Genomic DNA, 20561 nt, shown 5'->3' with positions numbered 1-20561 from the left:
AAATAAGAAATATAGAAGGGATAGCCATTGAGCATGATGCAACAATCTTATACGTAGGTTATGTGAAAGCTACAAACATACACAAGAAGTAGTGTCTAGTAGGATGGAAATACCGAACAATGAAAAGGAAAATGATAGGAAGAGAATCCCCCTCACTTATAACATGCATTTAAAATCAATATACAGTAGAGAACCGAAAATCGGAATCAATTGGGGACTGGGGTTGTTCAGATTAATGATTTGTTCCGATTACCGATTATATACGAATAAATATATTAACCTGTCCGATGTTCAAATTTTTCTCTGTTGCGTGTTGCTTCATGTTGAATTTTTCTCCATCGCGTGTCACTTCGTGTTGAATTTTTCTCCGTTGCGTGTCATTTCGTGTTGAATTTTCGTCGATTTTAAGCCTAACGAAAAGCCCGAAAATTTTTATAATAATAATCGAGGCTATCATATCGTTAAAAATTATTTCTGCATCTTGTACAAACAAAATAAATGAAGCGTGCAATGCCATAAGGTTGTAAATGCCAAAAAACAAATTTTTCAGGAGAGAGAAAAAACACTTTTTCTAATGAACAAACTTTAATCAAATGCTAGAAAAATTATTTTAACAATTTATAGTTTGGAATAAAACATTGGGTTTAATTTCAAACACCTACGAATAATAGTAAGGAAACAAAAAAAGTTTAAAAACAGGGTTAGAGCCATAACGTTGTAAATGCCAAAATTGTGCAAGTGCATAAAGTTGTAAATGCCAAAAACGATTGCAGTCATAAAATTAATGTTTCTACAGCTGAAAAACAGTTTTGAATACCAAAAACTTACATTTAAATTATTAAACACAATTTACAAATTCAATATCAATTTTAACATTAAAAACTGACAATAATCTATTAATGACTTGAACTGGGCTGTAATCTTTATCAATAAGGTATTAATTTAGTGTAATAAAAGTTAAAACGTATTTAAAAACTTCAAATTTGAAAGATTAATGGAAGTCCAAATATCATTTTGAAATATCAAATAATAAAGTGACAGGTTAACTATTAATAAACTGGCATTTAGTTATCCGGTTCTGCTAGCATCTCCTTGAAATAGGTTTGTGCTATTGGATTTAAAAATGGTATCATTTTACCAATGTCAGGTTTCTTCTTTTGAGGAATCCCAAAATGGGAGCGAGCAAGAGGAAGTGGAAGATTTTTGAAATCATCAATGCTAACTCCATCTTTCAGCACATTAAGCCCAGTGCACCATCTTGCTGCTTTACCTCCATCTTTAGCAATCATAACTTTACCAAAGTTATTTGATGAGAGTCTAATTTGGGATGCTGTTGAGATTCCCAGGTCTTTTGTATTCAAAAATGCGTGGGCAATCGATTTAAAGTCATGAAATTTCTCAAATACGATGCAGGTAAAAGGGTTTTTGGTCCCTGCACTTTTAATGATGTCCACAAGATCCTTTAGTGTGTAGGCTTTGCATTTTTTCCTCCGTTTTTCAATTAGAGCAAAGTCTCGATCACAGCTGAGAAATGTGTGACCCTTTACAGGGTATTTATGTGTTATTTCTGAAAATACATTATTGGCCAATAACACCAGATACATGGCTATCACGTATTGATTTTTGTTTTGACCAACACCATTGTCTGTCCACAAAGTCAGCTTCTTTCGGTCACCAATAGCAGCCTCAGTAGTAATATAATGGTATATACAGGATGATATTTCCAAAGACCCTCTTCCTCCAAAATTCTCACTCCACAAACACATGCATCCTTTCTCTTTAATTGAATCGTGAATTCCAAGGTTGTAGCATGCCAATTGTTGAGCATAATACATTTCAGTGTGTGTTAATTGTGGTATATACATTTGCTGCTGCAAGTCAAAAGATATAACATACGAATCTGAGGTTTTAGCATTTTTTGTGTCATCAGACATGTCTTTTGTGGTTACTTCAGCTCTGTAATGATGTAATTCCAGTTCTGTTTTTGCTGATGCATCACCAGCTTTTATTCGTACATCAAGGCGGTCACAAGTTGAGCAAGTGTCCATGCGAGGTCTTTGAAAAGACAGATTGAATTTGGTCAGGAAAATTTCATTGTACCATTGTCGAGTAACTGGGGCTTTGCTCCCAGCATACTGTTGACAATATTTCTCAAGGAAGGCTCTATACATTCTGCTAACATTGAGATCAGGTGATAAGTACATTTTATCTGTACTTTTGGCTCGAGCATAATGACTTTCTTCACTTGGAAAACTCTTAATGTGCTCAATTATTTTTTCCGTCCACAACTGCTTTTCAGTACATTTTCGCTGGCCTCCTCTTTGATCAGTAGCATCCATTTTTCCTTCCAAAATCTTTTCTCTAATCAACTGAATTCTTCTTGCAGTAACCCCGAATGTATTACACAAAGTCTTAAGACAAACTCTTATTTCACTTCCACCGGGAAGAAGCAAATGATAACTGAAAGAGTGTTGCCTTCTACTTCCAGAAGGATGGTGGTACTTCCCATATCGTCTCCTTTTTATCATCTGGGGATGAACAAGTCTTTGAAGATAACTCTGTTGCTTATTGTAGTCAGCCAGTTCATAAAATTGTTGGAAGAGTTCCTGACGGTAAGCCAACGTTACGTTTTTGCAAGCGAAGGAACACTTGCATGTCACCTGTAACGTAAACAAAAAGTTTGACAAACTTGTTGGAAACAGTCATATACAAGTTGTTCACCCATGCATAGACACAATAACTATCCATATCTTGCAAATCTCAAATCTACGTCTATATTTTTGAAGTATTAAGTCTTTTACTTACCCCTGTTGGTGGATCCTTTCTCGGATTAACTTTCTGTGATATGGGAGAAATGTACTCTAAGCCACTATTTTTTTGTTTCTTTCGAATGTTCTTCTTCCATTTTTCTGCACATTTCTTTCTTCTTTTAGGTATTTCATACTTTAAGGAATTCATTTCACTCGTAAAAAACTCACTGCGTTACAAATTGGAATAACAAAATGATGTAAAAGTAAACCGTAACATTTTACGCGCCAAAAGTCACGTGGCTTGCGCTTTGGCGCTTAAAACGTTATGGCTTGCACATAACGTCATCTTCAAAATATAGCCACTTAGAGCGCCACAATCGCCACAATATTTTTTTGTAGGAAAAAACATTGCATTTAAAATTCATTTCTTCAATAAAACGAATTTTGAGAAAAATGGCATTTACAACCTTATGGCATTGCACACTTCAAATATATTGAAAAATATAAAAACATGAAAATTATACTTTAGAAGTAAATTTAGTATCAAAAACGTTCGATTCAGCACGACACAGTCCGACTGAAAATCGTTCCGATTACCGGCGATTCCGATTACCGAAGTTCCAATTAACGAGTCTCTACTGTATAATGCAATTACCAAGAAGCGTGAAATCAATATAGTGTACAGGAGATGTCTGTCCATTTACAGCATACTAAAGAGTGGAAAAGACCATCCCAATCTGGACAGATTACAGAGTGGTCAGAAGGTTGGAAAGCAGAACCCTATCTAACTTCCTCCCCAATATTCTCCTATATAGGAGAAACAGAGTCCTGGTAAGAGATGGCAGATGCGATAGAAAAATGGTATATGTTGGCTCCACCAGACGTTCATTAGCAGTAAGATTAAAGGAGCATAAGTCAGACATACTACACAATAAATGCACAATGGTCCTTTTGACTTATGCGACGGACCCGGACATTACAGCTGACTTTAACGAAGCACGTATCATCTTCACCACCCTGCATTGTGATCACTTCAAAATGTTGGGAGTAATGGAAATATTTAAGACGGGTTGCAAGTCGCACGCATTAATTTTAAAGATGAAATGTCACTTTCCATGGCATGGCAAGTTCTAATCGACGATAGCATTTGATTTTATATTGGTTTTATAATGGTTTAAATTGAATCTAGTGTGCATTTCAAATCTCATACTAATATCCGATATTTGAATATCTTAGAATACACGCGCATTTTGAACCAGAAATTGAATGCCTTCTAAATTGAAATTCAAAAATTGAATGAACAGCTTGCAACAGTTTCACGTAAAAGCCAGAAAAAGAGCCCAGAAGGGGCATAGAAAATGTTCCCAATAGTAGAACATTTTTGCTCCGGTCATTTGGTTTAAGTAAAGTTGATTTTATATTCATCCCAGTGTGTTAAGAAGTTAAATATCTTTTCCAGTTTTAAGAGATTAGTATCCCTAACTAAAATTGGAATTACTTTCATTCCTGCTAGTTTGCATTCTCCCATTTTTGGCCAGACCAACAATGGGACAACCAAAAGTGGTGAAGAATAGGGCCTAACATAACCTGAAATGGATTACTCATGGGTTATTATTCAGATTCAATCTGGAAACTAAGAGGAGTAGACTGACACTTTAACTATCTCTTTCTCATCATAATCATTGTCATTATCATCATCATCATCATCAAGAGCAAAGATGTTAATGTTAAATAAGATAAATGTTTCCAAGTTTATGAGTTTTATTTTGCTCATCACAATTTTCAGGTTAGAGTTTAACTATAGAGATGCTCCTCTGCTTATGAACAGATTAGGTTTCAAAGGTTTTGTAGTAAGTCAAAACTAACCTAGAAAGTACATTTATACACAGAATAACCACGTATCAGTATTTGATCCTTCAATGCACTTAATAAAATACATTGTTTAACTGTTCACTACAGCTAAGTAGCAGGTACTTCAAATGCATTTTTTTTTTACCTAATGCACTTAGTTTTATAATGTCAAGTTTAGTTTCCACAGTAATAGAGCTCCACTTCTTTCATTTATCTCCACTGTCAGATTTGCTATTACATTTTGGATGCATTTTTGAAGCACTAATCATAAAAGTTTATTAAAAAATTGCAAACAATAGCAAAAAATGCTAACATTACCAACTTTCACACCACCTCACGTGCAGCAATGAAACTTCAGAATTATGCTACCCAAAACTGACCAACGAGGCTTTTAGTTCCAATGCAACATTACTAAAATGATGATACAAAACAGAAATGCATTCTCATTAATTATTTATTACTGGCTAAAAACTAACTCAACTCCACCCCACAACCAGCATGAGAAGTTCAAAATCTGTGTGAAATTTAAATTTTAGACGTATGGTCAAATTGCTCAAGTTTGAGAGTTTAAAAGTAGGGGAGCTGTGTACTCTGTACTGTTTTTCCTTACCAAAATCTCTAATTTTACCTCTTTCCATTAAAAATTAAATTTTTTAGAAATTATTTTTTACAATTATTCCTTACTTTTAGAAAAATACATTTAAAAAACTTATTTCATATAAATCATTCAATCACTAAATGCATGAAAAAAATCATGAGTGATAACAATAAAGAGACCATTTTTTCAAGATCAAAAACCAAATACATACCAGATCAGTATGAGATTTGGTTTATAATGTTGAAAAAAGCACATGTTTAAAAGCAGCTGCTATTGTTGCTGTGATATATATCAGTGATTCTTAACAGGGGGACCGCGGCCCCCTGGGGTCCATAAGAAGTTTGCCAAGGGCTGCCAAATTATGCAAAATTTCCTTCAGAATATAATAAAAAGAAAATTGATGTATAACTGAATATCATATTGAAAAGTGAAATAAGAAAGATAAAGTTTTCCTATTTAGTTTTTTTTATTTATTGTTTATTTCTGCATACCTACAATTTTGTTAGTACAGAAGAAATAAATGCAAATCTACTTGCACTGCAGTATTTACTTCTTTTATTCCAAAGTAATTCTAAGAAATTAAGGCTTGGAATTTTAAAAATAATTAGGAAAAATAGTACTTTGAAAATTTAAATATTTTTGCAAAAGATATGCAAAATCTTTACAAGTTGTGGGTGTTTTAGTTTTAGTTTAGTTTTAGCATCTACTTTGGATCCATTTATCAACATATTTCTTATTTTATTTTTTGTTAAAAATTAATGAGTTTTCACGTTTAATTATGAAGTTTGAATGTTATTTAAATAGATAATGAAATAGTAAAGTTATGATTTACATTTATTATATAAAAAAATAAAGCAATAATAAAAAAATCAATTTATTATAGATAATTTAACAAATATAAATTATTATAAAAAATGGGGGTCACAAAAAATTATGAAATATTTGGTGGGCCATGAGTATAAAAATGTTAAGAACCACTGATATACATAAATATTTGAAATGGTTCTCATTGTTAATAATTGGAACTGTATTTTGTGTATTTCAACTTATTTCTTCAGAATTAAGGCAGTATTGCAGGGACTGTGTCAATATACAGAGGCATTTAAAAGCAGTTATCCCTGCAAGGTAGCTTTTTGTATGACGTGCATAATTAATTAAATCTTTATCTCTACTTTAAATGCTTTTGTAGTAGCAGTTATTAAGATTTCCTAGTATAATCTTATATTTAATATTGTGGCAGCACCCGTTTAAGGTAAGTCAGTCACACAATGTACTGTAGTTTTAAGAAAATAAAGTTCAGTTGTTCTAGAACAGACTTGTGCGTCTCAGATCAATCCACCCATCAACAATGGCTGTGTTCAGCAGACTTGACAGTTCTGTAGCTGTAGAGTATTTTTCTGCCGAACACCCTCTACAGTAGTGCTTTTTCGGAACACGTTCAGTGTTTTCACGTCACATTTGGTAGTGTCTTTCATTTATGCTACCCAAAACTGACCAATGAGGCTTTTTGTTCCAACGCGACATTACTCATCGTTCAGCACAGATCCAGGCTTCTACATAACAGATACTGATTTGCTTGGTTACAACTGTTGAGTCTGCCGAACACAGCCATTGATTTGTGTCTCCACATCTGTAAACACATTTGGGTACAAATACGGCTCTGAATGAGGGACTTGCAACAATTTTTATTGAACTATTTTGTATTTTGTAATAGAAAAACAAAGATTAAAACACAAAAATAGCAAAAGTAAAGGAAATTTTTTAAGCAAACGTATTTATAATTTTATATGTAAAAACTGGAAGAGGATAAACTGGAACAAACAGGATGTAAATCGGCGATTCAATTCACCAGTTTATCTACTAATATTGAAGTATTTTAATAATTATATGCATTAAGATATCGGTAAAAATGATCAATTGCTATCTTTTCAATTAAAATTGCATTATTATTATTTTATTAAACTTACCTTGGTATCAAAATCGGCAATACAATCCCTTCGGAACTCATCAAAAATTCCTTGCGATTTCAATTGCCCAACTATTGTATTTACTACAGTCGAATCGCTAGATTGAACATGTGCTAAATTATTTTCCATTTTTTAAAATATAATTATGACTTTATAACATTTTTTTGCCCGAAAAAAAATAGTTATATATTCATCAAAATGGCTGCCAGTAGGGCGTATGTGTTATAAAACAAAACAAGTGTAACAGTGCCATCTACCGTTAAAAAATTAATCAAAAGAAAAAATTGCAATAATGCTGCCCACATCGCCTTGTGTTAATATTTTTTATAGACAATATTCAGAAACTCTTCCGTAAGGGTGCGATTATGCGGACGCGAGCGAGCGAATGTTCTGAGAGAGCGAGAATATGTGGCGAGATATGGCGAGACGCGATAAAATCAAACCCTGTCAGATATGTGCGAGAATCAGAAATTCGCTCTCGCCAGCGATATTTCTCGCTTCTCGTTTGTGCGTGGTTTTCCTCTGCGAGAACTATATCGCTCGCTATCCTCATCTCTGAAACTCTTTTTCAAAATAAATGTATTTTATATTTAAATTTTTCCTTCCGTTTATCACCATTCCGTTCTTTCTTTTCATTTCCATTTTTGCATGGTGTGGTCTGATTTCAAGTAATGTAAATGACCTAACATTGCCGGCTTGGAGAAGACAAAAACAAATCTGGGCATGGAAAAACCCCAAGAAGTTTTTAGAGGTGATCTGTCTCAGATATGTCGAATCTCACCCCTCACTTGAATTCTGGTGAATGTTGCCTGGCTGAATTCACTACGGGCCTAAAAAAATGGTCCTCCTATTTGTTATCAACAAAATGGCTGAATGGCGGAGCGGTCAAATGTAAACTACCGTTCTGGGGGACTTGGGATCAGTGGCGTAACGTGGGTGTCAGCCGCCCCGGGCGGCTGACACAAACGGGGAAAATTTCGCCCCCCTCTTAAATAAAATACGGGGAATCCCTACAAGTCAGTACAGCGGCGTGCCGTTATTGGAAGCGTTGGAAGCGCCGCTTCCCTTGTATTTTCTAAAATATAAATTTTCATATTTTAACGTACTTTGAATAATTAAAATTAATATTTTATTATAACTGCATTATCTATCTTATTACAAATTTCTATACTGCATGTGAAAAAAAAATAAGATTGCTATTGTATATTCGAATATCAGTAGCAGAATGAAAGCGCTTACGAGACAGCTTTCACGGCGAGAATAACTGAATGGTGTAAAGCAGCCAGAGGGCATTGGCGCATGCGCTTTACAGAGCACCAACCTCAGCCGGTTTAGCTGGTGGAAGCTACACACGTGTAAAGGTTGGTTCACATCTACAGACACAGTACGTGGCAGACACGTAACAGCACAGACATAAAAATATTATTACATACATTTTCAATGGGCATATTTACATATACCGCGCATGAGCGGATCGTGTCCGCACAGACACGGGCCGGCACCGGCCAGCATTGTCTGCGAGACTGTTTTGTTTGTGCCGGCCCGTGTCTGTACAACTCTGTGGGAGTCGGCGCGGTTAGTATGAACGCCATCGTCGACACGCACAGACAGTGCTTGGTTAAAATGATGAATAAAGAGAAATTAATTGAATTAGTTCGGGAATATACATTTCTTTATGATTTAAGTGCGTGCACTTCCGAGTATGCCTGAAGGCGTCTGTGCATGCTGGGTTGTATATGTGAAAACTATTTTTTTTTTTTTTATAACTCTTTCCACCCTGTGGGCACTAAGAGGGCCTTTTTTAGTAGGCCCATTATGGGTTCGGCCAGACCCACAATGGGGCGACCGGGTGGTGAAGGACGGGGCCCGACATATCCGAACGGACCATCCCCCGAAAAATTCCTGGGGATTTCTCGAGTCGTTCGGATTCGATCCCGGGTCTCCCAGAGCGGTAGGCTGCCACCTTGACCGCTCGGCCATCCGGCCATGTGAAAACTATTGTATCTGCCGTGTCTGCCACGTACGGTGTCCAGGGCCGGATTTACATAGGGACATTTGGGGCCGGTGCCCAGGACCCCCACAAAACTATGTTTAAACATAATTTTTTCCCCTATTACTGCGACAGCCTAGTGTGGCTTAATCATGAAGGCCACATACAAAGAAAACCAAACCCGGGAAAAAACCTATGAGACATCGGAAAATTTCGAGAAAAATTTTACATAGGTAATTTTTCAATTAAATTAAAATAATTAGTTTTACACAATAAAATATATGTATGTTTACAATAACCTTATTTTAAAATGAAATTTACAACTTCCTAGTTGAAATCTAGTTGAAAGTACAGTATTTTGTGTAAATTTTCTAAATCATCAAATTTGCCTACTCTTAAAGGGAGTCCCACCGAATTTGTGCCCAGGGCCCTGGATTGGTAAATCCGGCCCTGACGGTGTCTGTAGATGTGAACCAACCTTAATGCTTCCAACGATTCTATCTCTTAGCCACTGGCAGAAAGCTATCTAAGTGAATTGTTTAAGATTTAAAAAGTACAGAGTATTCAATGTTATTTTTATGTACGTTTCTTTGCAAAGTTATATTTAATTATAATTTTCTTTTAATTATACTGTAATTATATTGACAGATTTTCAGACGAAATCTTTAGAATTTTTATCACTTTTAGATGTTAATAATTTTAATATTATGAACAGCAATTTTTCTAAGCGTGTTTTAATTCTATAAATTAAGTAAATTTTATGGGAAATTTTTTGATTTATCTAAATTACGTAGCGAATCGCAATATTTTATATTCGTATCCGGACTATATTGACAAGTAACTCTTGGACATAAAAAGTATCATAATTAATGACGATCCGAGCAAAGACGTACTAAAAGAGTTATATGATTTAATGTCATTAATTTTTATGATACCATCTATCAGTGCCTCTGTTGAGCGCAGTTTTTCGACCACGAAATAAATTCATGGCCAGGAACACTCGGTCGGAGGAAAATTGTCGTCGCTAGCGTTGCTTTCGATAGAAAAAGAGCTTTGAAATATATTGATGGAGTCAACGACCAACGACTTTTATGATAAAGTAATTAACGACTTTGCGGAAAAAATCGCCGAATAGAGTTAGTTTATAAAAAATTAATAAAACAAGTTTTTCTATCATTGTTTGCATCGTATCAATTTGTATTATGTATGTATTATTTGTATTTTAGAACTAAAATACATAAATTGTTTATTTTTGTCATTTCCAGTATTTGTTTAAAACTTTTATGGAAATGTGAGGTTCCGGACAGGTCTGACCCGTCACGAAAGACGCGAAAAAACGGTTAATTTAGAGAAAAATTTATTAGTTTAAAAAAACATAGGTAAAAGTCGTATGTAGTCGGACACCCATTGTTTATATCAAACTGCCAGGCAGAAACCATAAATCGCGGAAGAAAGTCGTCCGATGATCGGTGGAAGATCGAATTCGTCTTCGATTTTGACTTTTCTCGCGCTCCAGGCAGCGTCGTAACTAGTCGTAGCGTAGTGGGGGCCGCCCCTGCCGCCCCACTACGCTACGCCACTGCTTGGGATCGAGTCTGGTCAAGTCGAAAAATCCTCAGGAATTTTTCGGGGTGGCCCTTCTGGATATGTCTAGGCTTCATCTCTCTCCACCTGGCCGCTCCATTGTGGTCCTGGCCAAACCCATAATAGGATTGCTAAAGAGGCCTCTCAGTGTCCACAGAGAGGAAAGAGTTAAAAAAAGGAGGGACAATATGAAGATGGCCAGTTCGTAGTTTTTGCTTTGCTTGAATTTTCTTGTGAAATATTGAGTATTTAATTAGAGTATTTAATTCTTGACATAGTTTAATAGTCTAAGCTACTATTATTAACTTAATATAATAATCATAAAAGTTACCTTTCTGAGTCACGAGGAAAGCTGAAAAAACTTTTATCAGAATTTTCCGTTTATTACAATTATGGCAATTGACAACCAAACAATATCTTCCGTGACTTTTTGCCATTTTGATAATTTTCTTCATTTCACTAAAATTATCAGTAGTTATTCCAAAAAAATTATAACAACAGTAAACTGGAAAATTCACTGAAGACGTGGCAAAGAAACTCAAGTAGTCAAGAGCGACTAAATAACCTAGCAATTTTGTGCATTGAAAATGATTTAGCTAAACAAACAAATTTTAGCGACATGATCAAAAAGTCGCTTCGGCAAAAGTCAAAAAATTTAATGCGAAATAATTTAATCGATAGTTTCTTAGGTTTTGTCTTGTTTATGTACTTTGTTTTTCAATTTCTGTCATTTTTTCAGTTCTTGTGTTGGTTCCTATTTTGTTTTTTGTTTTTAATGTGTTCGTCATTATAAAATTTGTTGCGTTCAAAAGAAAAAGAAACTTTTCCCCTTCACAATATGGTGGTATGTTCTACAGTGGAATCACTTCTGGCTTCAACTGCGCAGCTAGTAGCAGCAGAGCGCTGCCGTTTCAGTTATATATTATAGCTCCATGCAATTTCCCATAAAAGATCTTCCGGAAGATATTCCTCTCCGCAGATCGCTTATTTGTCACGTTGCCATATATGAATAAACTAAATCATATAAATCTTAATACAAATTTATTATTAACACGTTGTCTACATCTCAAAAAAAAGAAAAAAAAATTTTGTTAAAAGATATAAAAAGCATTTGAAATTTAGAAATGTTTATATTAGTGTAGTAAATTTAAAATCATGCATTTAAATAATTATTTAGTTTACTATTATCATAACATGAACAAGGAATGGAAAGAAAAGAACGTGACAATCGTATTAGAATCCTAATCTTAGAGGGAATATTATAAACTGAAAATAGTTTTATTTGCAATTTTCATTTTTCCAATTAGCTTATATAATTAACAGGTGTTTTTCTTGACGGCCGGACGGCCGAAGCGGTGTCAGCATACTGTTATGCAGTGGCGTTCTCCGGACCCGGTGCGGACCAGATTTGTAGACCCCCGAAAAAATTTTTCCGGTCTTTTTTCCTGATTTTGGGGCCCCTATAAACCTGTCGCTTTCCTGGGGCCCGGTGCGGACCGCACCTACCCCCTAGCTATGCCACTGCTGCTATGAAAGACTGGGATAAAATCCAGATGGTCGAAAAACCCGATATTTTCTCCTCGATATTTAGGGTCCATCTTTCACCACCCGGACATTTCGATTGTGGACTTGCAAACTCAGGACGGGCTTTTTTTTTTAACTCTTTTCTCCCTGTGTGCACTAAAAGAGTCTCTATTAGCAAGCCCATCATGGGTTCGGCCAGGCCCACAATGGGGCAGCTGGGTGGTGAGGAACGGGATCCCCCATACCGGAACGGATCGTCCCCGAAATATTCCTGGGGATTTTTCGATTTGTCCGGACTCGATTCCGGGTCCCCCAGAGCAGTAGGCTGCCACGGCCATCAGGCCGTCAACTCTGGACGGCTATGGAATAACGGCCCTCTTAGTGTACATAGAAAGTAAAAAGACAAAAACTAAGAAAAAATATCTTTTATACTTTCAAATTAAGAAAAAAAATCATTAATTAAATAAAAATTCCATATTTATAACCCTGAATAGAACATTTAAATGATCCGTTAAGTTATGATTTATGAGCAATTGAAATTATTAAAACTTTTTCTGTAAAATTGACATTATTTGAACAATTTTTTCGATAAAATACTCGTAGTTTTATTTACAAAATTTTTTAACTTAATTTGGGAATAATTCACTCTATCTAGCAACTCTCAAATAAGAATTCATCAGAGGGCGCTGTGTTTTATTTTGAAATGGCTTAACGTGTTTTCGGTTAACTGTCACGTTGCTTTATTGAGAATATGGGAATGAAGTTTAAAAGTACAAGTAGTTATTTTTAATTTTTAACAACAAATTCGGAAAGCGATTTAAAAGAAAAATATAGACGTAAGGTAATATTTTAATCCAAATGGTGATTAAAGAATCTGTATTAATTAGAATTTAAAAGTTTTAGGTACGTTTTTATCGTATTTTTTTGTTTATTGCAAACTTAGGTATACCCAAACTTATAAATACAGCAAAGAAAAAATTATGTAGCTAATAATTATGCCCTAACCTAAAGAGTGTTCATGCACCACTCCAAATTCGAAGACACCTTGTCTGAATTACAGCACATCCAGAACATAGCCACCTGACACGGGTATTGTCAAAGATTAATTTATAACATTGCGTGTGCCTATTCACAAGTAAATCCTAGTGACAACACTAATACATGCACTCACAACTCAAATAACAATCGGTCTCTAGCTGTTGTTGAATATAACCACCACCTCGACTCTATTTACAGAGAAATTGCAACATATACAAGCAAAAAGATTGCATACAAGAGGCCTAGTACTATATACTACCTATTGTGCAATTGCAAGGACAAAATGGACAAAAAATTGCCCCCAGGTGTATACTCTGTTCCACTATGGGATGACAGGTTTCAAAGTGAACTTGTGTTTATTGGTTCTCCACGAAATGCTCTCTCGACAAGCATCTATGCGAACACAAATATGACATCGATCACAACAAAGACACCACTGCCCTATCCATTTATGCCTCGACCCCGGACATAAGAGCTGACCTTCACAATGCTGAAATGATCAGACCGCATAGAACACATACAATCTCTAGAAACTCTTGAAATATACAAAGCCAGATTACATACTATCTGCATCAATTCCAAGGATGCTATTAATATATCTCAAGCTTGGAAGTTCTGTTACGAAGAGGAAGACAACCCCCCACAGCTCTATTTAACGTACACTTCCGTCCCTTTATTTGTGTATATAATAATTATATTCTTTCATTTGTGCTATGCATGCTACATATGTTACCGACATGTATGCATCCGTGGCAATGCACGTGCACAATGGTTTTAAATGCAAGATTGGAAACATTCTAAAAAAATTTTTTAAATCATTGCACATAACTGTTCTTATAATCTCAGTATTTGTAAACCTGATGAAGACCGAATACTAAGATCAAAAACGTTTATTTTAATTAAATATTTTTACTGGATAGTCAAAGGTTTTAGTGAGACATTTGTATATTTTCTAGTATCCTTACAAGGTGATTAACTTTTTCTCAAGGATTCATTCAAGTTACTAGTGTTTGTATTTATATTCACTACTAGGTGTATTAAGAGACACAAGGCTTTTTTACATCTTTATTTCTGGTTCTTTCATATGCCGACACACCGTTTAATATCGTACATATGTACGATATTAAACATGAAACTCACAACAATAGTAATGTTATATTTTAAACTGTAATGATATTTTAACAATTTTAACTGTAAATACACAATTTTAAACGAAATGTCCATGTATCGATACCACCTGGAAGAAATCTCACATGTTATGGTATGTCGTACTTTGTTATGATAAAACAATTTTAATATAAGAAACTTATAATGTGTTTTATTGTACAGCCGACAGAAGAGAGACCTAAGCCCAAAACGCGTATCGGCATATGGAAGAACCAGAAATAAAGATGTAAAAAAGCCTTGTGTCTCTTAATACACCTAGTAGTGAATATAAATACAAATAAAGAGAAGACACGGTCTCGGAATACATATTACTAGTGTTTCTTACAGGTCGCAAAGCACTTGGTGTTGGGTCGAGAATAAACATTTTCTACACATGCTTCTATATAAGTTCAACAAAGGTGTCACAGTTACCAATGCTATTAAATGATAACCACACAATGTTATATAGGTAAAATATAATAGAAAGGATGGCCTGGAAATGGTTTTTCTTGCTTTGGAAGCAAGTTTTTACTATAATATGTGCTTATAGTGATTGGTTAATAAATTTTTAAGATGACCATCTGATAGTGTTGCCACCCGTCCTGTTTTTAATTCATTGTCTGGGTTAACAATTAATTTTGTCCGGGATTTTGTAGCAACCTGTCGACCCGTTTTTTTTTCTTCTCAGCTCTTTAAAGCTGTTATTTCGTTATTTCATTTCTTAATTTAAGTTGCTTCTACACAACTTTAGAACCTAACTGGTGTGCATGTTATTCTTTGCACGGTAAAATAACATTGCACATGCGTCAGGGACTGCTGTTCAAACAAACCTGACCTGCCATCCAGGTCAGCAATTTTGAAAAGCTGGCAACACTACATCTGAACAAAATTTATTTCAAACAATACAAGAATTAGCCATTGAAATGAAATGTGATCAGGCAACAATTGTTCAACAATCTGCAACATATGGGGTAAGATCTAAAAGGCACTGTTATTCGGAATGCTATCTCCAATATGAAAATTCATTAGTGGATTGCTCTGTGCTATAACGTTTACCCTTTACACAATATAAATGTTTCTGGCAGCATTGATAGTGGCAACATTTCTTGTTGAACTCATACAGAAGCAAGTGTACGAAATGTTCTTTCTTCTCGACTTGGCACACTATCCTTTGTGACCGTATTAAAAAGAAACCAGTAATTTAATGAATTCAACAACGTGGGAACACCACACTACAAAATGACATAATTTTGATGAATTCCAACAATTCCATTGACGAAAAATGACATGGCATGAACTTATGCATCAACCAACTATTTTATATTAAAGAAATGTACTTTAAATTAAAATTGCTAATATTTGCTAATTAAGTGATATTAGAATATAATGTAACATGATATTTATTGATTAATATGGAGTGGAGTGGACAAATAATTCAGAATTTCATTTAAAGTAATAATTTTTATGCATAAAATATAGTGTATATAGTATTAAATGGATAATTGACAATTATTTGGAAATTACATTGAAATGCAACACACATACACATGTACAGTACATTGCAGGTTCAATTAAATGAAGTTCTGACTTCAGTAGGACTAATAACTGGTCAGATTAATGAAAGTGCTGGCCAATACAGAAATGATGAAAGAGGGAATAAAATTCAAATTGCATATTTAATAAAAGTCTGGTACTACATTATATGAATCATTTTCTTTCTCTTTTCACATGCCATGTTTTTAAACAATAAAACTATATTAAGAGAGATTGCAGATAGGAAAATAAAACACAATCACTGTATATGTATATAGTGCAAGCATAATTTGTCTGCACTAGTGAAATCACTAGTGCAGCAAACAAAAACATCAGCTTCATTGACAAATAGTAATAGAGATGTAGATAAAGTAGCATTTATAGATGTGTATGTGCAATACAACATTCAATGTAGTATAGTCAATCCTTGTTATCTGCTGATTCCAAATCTGTAGATTCACTTAGCCACAGTTATAAAGTTATAACTCATTTTGTAACACATGGTTTGATTCGTGTATATATGACCATAAGAGGAAGTGAAAAAATTGTAAGAAGTATTGTGCAGTATGATACTTCTCAGAAACATATCTACAGGGAAAGCTACAGGGAAAGTCTTGTTTCATATTTTCTCAACAATGGCAGTGAAGCTGTACAAATGTACTGTATGTGCTTTAATAAGTACTCTTATGTGAAAATGTATTGTAATGAGTTTAATAGATAAAATTTGTATTTTTGACTTGCTTCACTCTAGAAATAGTAGCAATCATAAGAAGAAAATGATTTTTAAAATGGTCCAAATATTGGGAATTTTTTTATTTGAAAAATTATTAAAAAGTACAAATTATATAAACAAATAATCATCACTAAATAAACAGTAGTAGGTTTTTTTGATTAAAACTAAACTCAATTTTAGTAAAAATTTTAAGCAAGATATTGTAATTTTAATGTTTCTAATAATAATAATAATAATAATTCTATGGCTGTCGCAAATCACATACAACTTGGACATCATAAATTTTTGTTAAACAACCATAAAATACCTTTATAAAAAATATGTATAGTAATATGGGAATTGTTTTTTGTAAAAACAATACAAAATATTATTATGGATAGCAAAGATTGTAGTGAAGATTGGCAGAAACCTGACTCCATTTATCCTATGGGATCAATGCTTTAGTAAGTATAATTTCTATAACTGTAGGACTTTCCAGAAATGTAATCCTTGCAGATAATGAGGATTGACTGTATATTATGTGGTTAATTCAAATAACTGAAGACTGGATAATGAGAAATATTCTACTGCATACATAATAATAATTGATTTATGATTCATAATATTTTATACATTGATTTATTTATTTAATTTTTGGAACACTGTGTTATTAATATTACTAATTATTTGTTACAAAATAATAATCTCTTTTACTGAAAGTTTGGCAGTAGTTAAAAAAATTCAATATGCATTTAAATCAAAATGATTGCTAGAGTTAAATTCTGATTTTGACTTTTGATCATAGATTGCAAACAGACATATTATAATTAAATCATTTTTATATAATTTTTTAATATAATTACTATAATTAAACATTGCTTTAGTAGTAATTAAAATTTAATTATTGTAATGTTTGTTCGAAAACAAATTCAGTAAAAATGTAATAAAATTAAAATTTTCAGACCTTTATATAATTGTGTAAAATAACAGTCATTTTAAGAAATAAATATTTTATTGTAGGCTCAAGATTGTATAAAAGAATAAAAAGGAGGGTGAGAAATGACATCTACTGTTACACTCAGTGAGGAACAAAAAAGAAGAATAGAAGAAAACAGAAGAAAAGCTCTTGAAATACGTGCTGCAAAATTACAAAAGCAACAATTGAATTTTTATAGTTCAAAATCTGATGATAGTAGACTTCCTTCTAAGAAAATATTTTCAAATAAAACATATAGCAATAATAAAAATGTGTCAACAAGCAACTGGAATCGTAACAACAATAAATTATATAAAAAAGCTAATTTTCCAACATCTGATAAACAGATTACAGGAACATGTGTTCTTGTCTCACGTTCACGTTTTATGGTTGAAATAGGGTATCATTCTAAATTAATTGAAGTTTTTCGCACTATTCCTAGTAAACTATATGACGCCAAAGAAAAAAAGTGGACTTTTAGTATTAAAGATCATAATACTCTTATAAAAGCTACTAAAACTCTCTTTCCTGAAGTGGTTATAAAACCACTTCCAAAAACAGTTGTTAAAGTTTTTTCAAAAGATGAAGATCCTGAAATAAAACTTTCTCAAGATCTTTCAGTTTTGGATTCCACATTACTAGAAAGTTTGATGCCTTTTCAAAAACAAGGAGTAAGTTTTGGTATTAGTCTTGAAGGAAGAGTTTTGATTGCAGATGATATGGGACTTGGTAAAACAATTCAAGCAATTGCAATTGCAAGATATTACAAAGAAGATTGGCCTCTTCTAGTTGTTGCTCCTTCATCTGTACGTTATACTTGGGTTGAAGCATTTTTGAATTGGTTACCATTTCTGAAAAGGAGTAATATAACTGTTGTTAACACTGGCAAAGATGAAATAGGTAATAATAAGATTCTCATTACAAGTTATGATTTACTAAAAAGAAGAGCAAGTGAATTCTTATTAAAAAGATTTCAAATTGTAATTATGGATGAATGTCATTTTTTAAAAAATATTAAAGCTGCAAGAACTGTTGCTGCAAAACCAATAATGCAACAATGCAAAAGATTAATTATGTTATCTGGAACACCAGCTCTATCACGTCCTATAGAATTGTATTCTCAGATTTCTGCAATAAATCCTGAAATTTTTCCCCGTTATCATGAATTTGGTTTACGTTACTGTGGTGCTAAGAAAATGCCTTGGGGTTGGAATTATGATGGTTCATCAAACATGAATGAATTGCAGCTGTTATTAGAAGAAACTGTTATGATCAGGAGATTAAAATCAAATGTAATTTCTCAACTTCCACCTAAATCTCGTCAAATGATTCTGCTAGATCCTCATTCTATTCGAATTAGAAAAAAGTTTTTTGAATCAATGTCTACAGATTTGTGCAGAAAAGAATTGAAAGCTATGGAACGTAGAGGAATATTACTTGAATATTTCAAAGAAACAAGTCATTCAAAATTATCAGCTGTATGTGATTATATTAAAGACTTGTTGGAAGGAGGGAAAAAATTTGTTTGCTTTGCACATCATAAAACCATGTTAGATGGAATATGTGAAGCAGTTGAATCAACTAACTCTAAATATATCAGGATTGATGGCTCAACAAAATCTGAAGATAGAAAAGACTGTTGTGATATATTTCAATTTAATGATGAATGTAGAGTTGCCGTGTTAAGTATAACAGCAGCCAATGCAGGTATCTCACTTACATCTGCACATTTAGTAGTATTTGCTGAATTGTTTTGGAATCCTGGTATATTAACTCAAGCAGAAGATAGAGTTCATCGTATTGGTCAAGAAGATTCTGTGGTTATTCAGTATCTCGTTGCTCAAGGTACAGCTGATGATCATATTTGGCCATTAGTTCAGAGAAAATTGAATACTTTAAATAAAGTGGGGTTTGAGTAAAGATAATTTTTTTGATGCTGATATGAAAAGGGCAAGAGATCCTTTTCAACCAGTAATTTATCAGTTTATGGAAGATACAAGTGGTGATGAAGAGTTCTGGACACAAGTTATGAAGGATGAAGATGCAAAGTTAAAGGATAAATTAGGTACTGAACCAACTACAAAAAAATCAAAAGTACATACTTTGCATGATATGTTTTCCATGTAATATGTATTTAAGATATGCATTTTGTACCTTTGTATAATTGAAGATTTAAAGTATCTAATCATTGGTAATTTTCATATAATTGACATTGTTGATGTAATGCAAATTTACTTCAGAATATTTTCTCTGATTATAAGATAAAAATTTTTACTTATCATTATTAAAAATGTAATTAAGAAATTACTTGAATGCTACAGTGAACAAAATTATTTCATTTTCAATATATTAAATGTAATTTTGAACTATTAAACAATTGCCACACTTTATAATAAAAATTCTAATGAAATCATTTAGTCTCTAGTAATTTTTTTTTTATTGTACAGTAATTGATTTTTAAAATGTTTAATTTAAATAACCATGACTAAATAGTATCCTGCATTTGGTATAACATAAGCTGAGACTTGTGCCATTAAATCAAAATAAGAAATATTGTTAAACATGTTTTCTGTTTTATGTTCTACGAAAATTATATGAAAATGCTCCTAAATTTTACAGTGATTCCCAGTCTGACCTAAAAGCTCTATTAAATCCCAATTGCAATAGCAATAAAATCACATATATCCAGCACCATATTAAAAATCTTGTAAATAAGGTAACTTTTATATTTGTTCCTGGCCATACTTGTATACTATGAAATGAAAAAGCCGACTTTGAGACAACTGCAAAGGACTACACTCGTATCCTCTCACGTAGCAGCCTTAAAAATAACTATATTCATGACAACGCTATGCAAAAGTGGAATCAACAATGGTTGAGCAGAAAAACTGG

At 33.3% G+C, this 20561-nt stretch overlaps 2 protein-coding genes across 2 annotated transcripts in view; one reads left to right on the top strand and one right to left on the bottom strand.

Annotated features, from left to right (window-relative positions):
- The window catches only part of LOC136975426 (biorientation of chromosomes in cell division protein 1-like 1), a 31105-nt gene extending 23737 nt beyond the window's left edge, over positions 1 to 7368 (bottom strand). Inside the window, exon 1 of the mRNA XM_067270480.1 lies at positions 7167 to 7368. Within this exon, the coding sequence (XP_067126581.1) occupies positions 7167 to 7295 (129 nt within the window). The 5' untranslated portion in view covers positions 7296 to 7368. The remainder of the gene's footprint in view (positions 1 to 7166) is intronic.
- A 5595-nt stretch (positions 7369 to 12963) lies between these two features.
- Marcal1 (SWI/SNF-related matrix-associated actin-dependent regulator of chromatin subfamily A-like protein 1) lies at positions 12964 to 20076 on the top strand. Its single transcript, XM_067270479.1, is given in 3 exon segments — positions 12964 to 13105; positions 17714 to 19576; positions 19578 to 20076. Coding segments are annotated over 2 exon segments (2043 nt in total). The 5' UTR covers positions 12964 to 13105; positions 17714 to 17752; the 3' UTR covers positions 19797 to 20076.
- Positions 20077 to 20561: the final 485 nt, after the last annotated feature.

Source organism: Centruroides vittatus, unplaced genomic scaffold, assembly GCF_030686945.1.
Source record: "Centruroides vittatus isolate TY-2023 unplaced genomic scaffold, ASM3068694v2 contig_371, whole genome shotgun sequence".
Taxonomy (NCBI): domain Eukaryota; kingdom Metazoa; phylum Arthropoda; class Arachnida; order Scorpiones; family Buthidae; genus Centruroides; species Centruroides vittatus.
Note: the sequence above shows the minus strand (reverse complement) of the source record. Positions and strands in the feature narration are given on the sequence as shown.